Below are 7,879 nucleotides of genomic sequence, written 5' to 3'. Positions count from 1 at the left end.
GGGTAATTGTATAATTGTCTTTAAGAGTTGGTAATGCTCACCATTCGTCCTTAAATTATCATTAGCGTACATTTTTCGTCCGCTTGCTTTTTGTCCATGAGTTATATTAAAATTGCAAATTTCACCTCTAATGTTTTATTAGTAAAGAGACAAAAGTGCAACGGTAATAATAACTTAGGGCAAAAAGTGAATATGACGAACACTCATGAGCAAATTCTATAATTACTTTATAACTTGGACGAAAATGCAATTTTTTTCTTAATAATAATTTGTTTTAATACAAGAGGAAGAATAAAATAATCAAATAAGAATTATATAAAGCGTGGGGTAATAAACTTCAATGATATCAATAAAAATAATCAGGTCAAATCTTTTAAAGGACAATCCTAAATCCATAGCTTAGGTATAAAGTGAATAAGTGATCGTGAAAATAACTAACCAATCTACATAGACATTGGCCTTTAACTCCGAAAAGATGAAAGTGTACTCTTTTTTTTTTTTTTTGAATACTACTAACTTTATTACAATGCAGTATCTGTTCATAACTACTTTCACAACCTATTGAAGCACAGGCTCGAACCCACCACCTCCCGTATAAAGGGAATGGTTTGATGCCACTGGATCACAAGGTCCTTGGCTGTACTTATGTTCTCTTGAAAGTGTCTTGTTTGATCTTTGTAAGTACTAACTATAAGGTTTTAAGTTTAACTTCTTGAAGTTGTTTTTGGCTTTCTTGATTTAAGCCGATCAGTTATAGTCATAACCTAAGCTATACCACCTTTATGATAGATTGTCGACTAAAGATTACAATAGTGGGCGCAGATTTTTCAAAAAAAGAAAAAGAAAAAAAAGGAGAATTTCAATTGATATTAAATTGATAAAGTTGTGATTGGCATGGGGTGTCCTTGGGCGGCTTAACCATCCAAGAATGAAGACAAAATTTGAATGCCACAAATCCATAACAATACGCACACGCTTGTATTGATAGCTATGGTTGGGATTATTAAATTAAAACTGATACAATGACGCCACTCTGGATTGGACCTCAATTTGACAATTTCTACGTTGAAAATTAAGCATCTAAAAACAAAAATTGATCTGAGCAAGTAAGCAAAAGAATAGTCCAAAATACACACCCGCATACAAGAACGAATTAAAGTAAAACCTACTCCGTTATATAGATTTCTAGAAGACGCACTTCATATTGGTTTAAATGTCACTATATTTTTTTTTGGTAAATGTCACTATATTGTCTAAAACTTCGTAATTGAATGATACCGATATATTACATACTTTTAATTAAAACATCAATTTAATTATCAATTAATTTAATTCTTGCACTATAAAAAGTGTGAAACTCAACTCGTACAATCTTACTGACTTAATAATTTGACTACTAACCCCATGGACTTTTTCCTGAATATGCCTAATTGGCATGGAAAACTAGGCACGAAGGTTTGGCACCACCACTAAAAGTTGTCAATTTCGCTGTCACTTCACCAATCATCACATCAACAATCTACGCATAATATGATTATCTTAAGTGTCCAATTGAAAGATACCATATTAGCCCATTAATAATATATCATCATGATATTTTTAGGATCACCAATATAAATAAAGTTCTCTTTTTATATGTCAAGAGTCTAAAATTTATTTTATTTGTACTCGACTCGGCCGGAACTCGATAGATAATAGACCATTTATATATCCACTATCAGGTTTTGTGATAGAAAAAAAAAACATTTTTACTAAATTTTTTTTTAAGTACTACTAACTCTATTACATTATAATATGACTTGTCGATCTCATAACCTCTCATATGAAATAATCACTACCTGCCAAAGGTATTTGTCTACTAAACTTATTTAGTTCCATACTTCCATTATCCTTCACTTAAAGAATGAATTTTGTGTCCAAGTATTCTTGTATTTTTTTTTTTTTTTTTTCTTTTTGGGATTCAAATGTACACGAATAAACATTGTAGTGATCCACTTGGCACCGCCGAAAGTTGTCCACGTAAAACAAGCTTCATTACGCGTTGAGCACCTATTCTTTCTTTTTTTGGCTCCTAAAATACATTTAAGATCGCACGAGTGCTCAAATAAATAATAATAATAATAATAATAATAATAATAATAATAATAATAATAATAATATAATTCTTAATTGTTACCAAGTGATATTCGTTTAATTTTTTAAGTATATACCTAAAGTAGTCTTTAACTCATAGTTTAAAACGAGATTGTACAATTAACTTATGGAAATAACATAACACCTATGCAAAATGCAAAAACTTTAGTGTTATCACTGTTATGTTTGGACTTCTAAAAGCAGATGCGACACATCACTAGAATTATTTTTATGAGATGAAATGAGTGATTTGAATGTTGGATATATGGGTATTGATTCAAAAGAATAATATATATGATTTTAGGTGACTAACTATATGTTAGACTAAGAACAAGAACTCCAAATCATTTAATTAGAATTACTTGGGAGTAGAATATATGCATTACTACTGAAAGTCGAATTCCCTATCAAGTGATCAGTCGTTACATTTATACATGTTAATGAGGTATGTTAGAGTTGATCTGCACAATTGAAACATGCTAAGTACTATATAAAATAGTTAGTTTATTATCCTTCTTAAAATTAAAATTTTAGAGAGAGTTATGACGATCATCTCTTTTGTCTTTTAGCAATGGTTCAATGCCTATTTTGTTCTTTTGTGACTCACTCAACTAAAAGCTAATTAAATACCTTATAGGATAGTATCATCACAAGGTATAATTTTAATCTTGATTGTGTTATTTAGTCCTGAAATATTTCTTAGGTTAATATATTGAATTTGAAAAGTCTGATCTAATAAATAAAGTTTGATAACCTAACACTAGACTAAAAAGGTGATGTAATTTGATGTAGATCAGAAAATGAATCGAATGCCAAGTCAATATAAGTATTGGGTACTATACTACCATATAGCATGGAATATATAAAACATGGCAAATGAATTGAAGGGAGGAGACAGAGGACACGAACATCAAGAGGGGAGGGACACAACAAATAGCAGAAAATTGAAAGTCATGCACGGACTTAACTCACTAGTTTAGTAAGTACAATATTTAGAGGAAATAATCAATGTTTAAAACTCGATAGCGATAATATGTGTATTATATTCAAAGTGAACAGATTTTTTGTGCTAGCCCTGTTTGTCCTGTCTATTTCTATTTTTGAGACTGTACCCCAGAGAGGTCACATTGTTGCTCACCGCTCGTGCGTGTTTGCCAGGCCAATCTTGTTAACTTTTCAACCCAATGAAGCACAAAGAGTCCATGTGTGGGGTGCAACTGGGTGCCACTAGACCACAAGGTCTTTGGCATATTTCTTCTTCTTTTTTTTTCTTCACTTTATCTTTAATTGATGACATCAAATACAAAAAATAAGTGTCCGTTTTGTCCAACTCTCTAATAACTAGAAATTATTCATCATATTCTTCACTACAATATTAGCTATTTTGAGTTTTCAAAAAAAAAAAATATTAGCTATTTTGATATATAAATATAGAAAATTTATCTATTTACTCGAGAGATTACACACAAAATAATATTTTAAAATAATTATTTACAAAATAATATAATCATTTTCCAGGTAGATATAGGAATGCCAGCCAGCAATGACTCATTGACACCTATTCAATAAACAACATAAACCTGCTAACAATGTCCCAAACCTATTCTAGAATTGTTCAAAATTAGCCACATAACCAATTACTTTTGATTTTGTTGAAATAAGTTTGATTCTTTGGGATAAAACATTACATCTTTTGAGACTGTGATAACTGATAAGACGTTTAGAAATGTCTATCTATTACAAACAACAGTAGAGAAAAATCATAGAATTGACTTAGACTTTTATGATCTTTATTTATTTATTTGATTTTCCGCTACCTAAATTATTTTGAAAATTGTTCAAAACCTTATGTACTCCAAAAGTTGTTTTAATTTAGAACCTAATCGGATTAAGACTCTTGTGACCTTCATGTGTGTGATTGTCTCACGTTAAACATGTAATATGTTTTAGATAAAGTATAATACATTTCTATGAACTTATAAGAAATATTACATTTCACTAGCTAAAAAGTACCACATCAGAAGCTAAATGTGTTTTATGCATCGAACCAAATTAATCATGGTTAATAACCGAGCCAAATTAACCAAATTTGTAACATGACTTAACCATTAATCGAGCTGAACGTCATATTTCAGAATTAAATGAATTGAATTTTTTATGAAATATTTTAGTAAATTTTAAAACTTCTTAAAATTTATAAATAAAAATTTCCAATTCATAGTTTCACACTACAAAATAATTATTACATCAATATATAAATGATAAAATTAAAATACTATGATTTCTGAATTATAAAAAAAATATTAAAACATATATATACTAAGGGTGTGTTTGGTTGACAGGTTTAACTATCAGGAATGAGTATCAAAGTCATTGTAAGTGTTTGGTTGACATATTTTTAGAACACTACTATGAGTTTTGATTACCCCATTAATTGCAAAACTCTTTCCTTAATAAAATAAGAGTTTCATTTCCCTTCCTGCTCCGCTTCTCCAACTATTAATAATCACATTTCCATTCCACCCTACTACCAAACATACAAAATACTTTCACCAAAACTCATTACTATTACCAATTATTTGATACCCATTTCGATTTCGATTCCCATGTGCGAACCAAACACACCCCAACAATCCATGGGTTCGAGCCCAATAGGGACAATAGGAGCGGTATTGACTCTTTGTACTTTAATAAGTTGAAAAAATAATTATGAACATATATTACATTGTAACTGGTCAGTAGTACTAAACAAAATATACTTCGGATGTGAGCACACATGTAAAAATTCCGTATTATTATTAGATTTATTTTCAATAAAAAATCTATTTTTTTTTTCAAAATCATATAATCATAATTTCTCAGGTTCACAAATAGGCCCCAGAACGCAAACTTTTATAATTACAGAAACACAGTATAATTGATTATTACAGCTCCAAAAAGAAAAAAAAAAAGACAGGTTGCTTCTCAAATGAGAGAAGAAGTCTCAAGTCCAAACCTCAACGAGAAATATTGACAGTTTGTACTTCAGTAGGAGAAAGTATGTATAAAAGAGTCAATAGTACTAAACTACTAACAAAAAAACCAGTAAAAAAAAAAGTAATTGTGAATTTCATTAGCATATTTCCAAAATTTACAACTACAACTCTACAATTCTACATTCTTTCTTTTTCCCGTTATATATATATATATATATTCTGTACATTATTTTAATAAAAGAAAATATATATATTATAAAAAAGGAAAAAAAAAAGACGAGTAAATTGCGGGCACTACAAACCGGCGGCAACCGTCGGATAATCGCCGTAGAAATCGGAAATCCCGGAGGCCAGCCACAGTCTCTCATTGAAGCTCTCCTGCATATCTTCCGGTATGAACGGCGTCCGGCACAGCGGGCACGTTTTCTGATCGTGGTCCATCCACCGGTCCAGGCAGTTACGGTGGAAGATATGGCGGCAATTCGTCAGCCGTCGGATCTCATCCTCACCGTCGAATTCGTACAAGCACACCGCGCAGCTCTCGGGCGCCTCCACCAGCTCCGAGAACTTCACCACCGGCAGCAGCTCCCGGATCAGCGCCGCCGACACCGAGTGGAGCTCCGACGCCGCCGATTCCTCCCGGGCCGGAAACGACATTTCCGGTTCCAGGAACTCGCCGAGGCCGAGAAAGCCGAAAATCGCGGTGATGAATCTCCGGAGGAAGCCTAGAAGGGTGAGGACGTGAACCAGTAGCTTGGGGAGGAAAAGATCAGTATAACCGACCGGAAATCCCATATTGTCGCCGTGAAACGAAAATTCTCCGATCGGAGAGTGTTGTGAGGGGGGGGGGAAAGCAAAGCAGAGAGCTAGGGGAGAGAGGTGGGAATGGAAGAAAGGATTATATAGGGGGAAGGAAGGGTGCGAAAAGACAGGAAAGGGCTTGAGATTTGAGAAAAGAAGGAAAATGATAAGTAAAATTCTCTTTATATGTCAAGATTTTACTCCAAAAAATTATGACACGTTATGAGAGTTGGAGCATTATTATGCGTATCAAGATACATAGAACTGTGGATTCATAAATAAAAAAAAAAAGTATATTATTTGTATATATAAAGTACATTATTTTGTATATTATAAAATAATGTGCCTTCATTATACAAATAATATATTTTTAATATATTTAAATATTATAAAATAATGTGTCTTCATTATACAAATAATATATTTTTAATATATTTAAAATGTACTTTATATTAAAAAAATACATTATTTTGTATAACGTATATTTAGTACACAAATAATGTATTTTTAATTTAAAAAAAATAATGTACTTTTTTTATAGTTTACATAATAATTTGTCATGTATGGACCATAAAAAAAATACATTTTAATACAATAAAAGTACATTATTTGTGTACTAAATGTAGATTATATATTTTCAATACTTAAATAATGTATTTTTTTTGTGGCACAGTTATGTGGATCATGGTCAATGTAATAACGACTCGTTTTAGTCCATGCTAGTTCATATATCAAATTTTTAAAAATTCGTAATTTTACGGGAAAGTTCGCAGTCTCTATCGATGCGTATCGGGTGAAATCCGTCTTGTAGAACACAAGGAACTAAATAAGCTCAAGTTGTTTATAACTGATCAACTCAAATAAAAAATGTAATAGACAATTTTCACCAGAGTCAAACTTGAGTAATTCATTATATCTCAAAGTTACAAGTTTAATTATGGTCAACACTTTTTATTTTCAAAAAAAAATTGTCCACACTTTTTTTTTTATCGAGCTTGCCGCACAAGGTCTTTCTAATATGATTTATTTCTTCTATGTAGTTCAATTCATTAATTATTACACGTAATTTATTTACCACATACTAGAGCAATAACTACGAATTTCTCTTATTATCTAGAAATCGTAATTCATTTTTTCTTTAATACGAAATATATTAAAATAAATTGCGTAAATAAAAATAAATAAATTAAAAGTGAGATTATACATAATATTATTGAAATTGGACATTGAAAGGCAGAGACGTGGACAGTGTGTATGTATTGTCGTTGTAGGAGGAAATGTAACATCGTGGATGAGATTGAACAGTAAATCTTTGATTAGATCACGTTACCCACTCTTTCATCGTCTTTTTTTACTTTCCAACGTTGCCCCACGCGACAATGACACTGTGGATTTTCGCGTTTTAATCAACATATTCCATCAACAACAATATAATATTCTATCAATTTACCAAACATAATTACTACAATTTCTAGTATGATCATGTTTACTTAAAATAGTTAGTCTATTAATTAATTTTGACTTATTTGACCACTATTAGTTATTTGACTTAATTAAAAAAAATTAATATAAGTGTTTAGTTAATCAATTTTTTCTAACTCTAAAATGTTAAAATTCAAAAAGCTATTCAAAACAACTTTTTTCAATTAACTTTTTGAGAAAAATAATTATATCAAACAGCTATCACCTAACAACCAATTTATCAAACGCTTTCTACAATAAGCTAACGTTATCAACTAGTTATATCCTATAACCCAATCAACTAACAACCATTTACTAAACATGATCTATATCTACTACCAATTTCTACTCGCTCAATTTTACTTTCTGATGTGGTGACCATTGATAAGATTACATAAAAAAATTTGAGTAGGCGACGTATGAGTAGGATCAATCAATTCATGTACAATAATTAATAAATATTACAGCTATATTAGAAAATGAAATGAGGAATAAAACGTAACATTGTT

At 30.8% G+C, this 7,879-nt stretch overlaps 1 protein-coding gene across 1 annotated transcript; it reads right to left on the bottom strand.

Annotated features, from left to right (window-relative positions):
• Window positions 1-5,218: 5,218 nt before the first annotated feature.
• On the bottom strand, window positions 5,219-5,979 carry LOC116000299 (E3 ubiquitin-protein ligase RHA1B-like). Its single transcript, XM_031240370.1, has one exon. It carries the CDS (start codon window positions 5,901-5,903, stop codon window positions 5,403-5,405), a length of 501 nt encoding a protein of 166 aa, XP_031096230.1. The 5' UTR covers window positions 5,904-5,979; the 3' UTR covers window positions 5,219-5,402.
• Window positions 5,980-7,879: the final 1,900 nt, after the last annotated feature.

This window comes from Ipomoea triloba, chromosome 12 (assembly GCF_003576645.1).
Source record: "Ipomoea triloba cultivar NCNSP0323 chromosome 12, ASM357664v1".
Classification (NCBI taxonomy): Eukaryota; Viridiplantae; Streptophyta; class Magnoliopsida; order Solanales; family Convolvulaceae; genus Ipomoea; species Ipomoea triloba.
The sequence above is the reverse complement of the archived record's forward strand: the minus strand, read 5'-3'. Positions and strand labels throughout refer to the sequence as shown.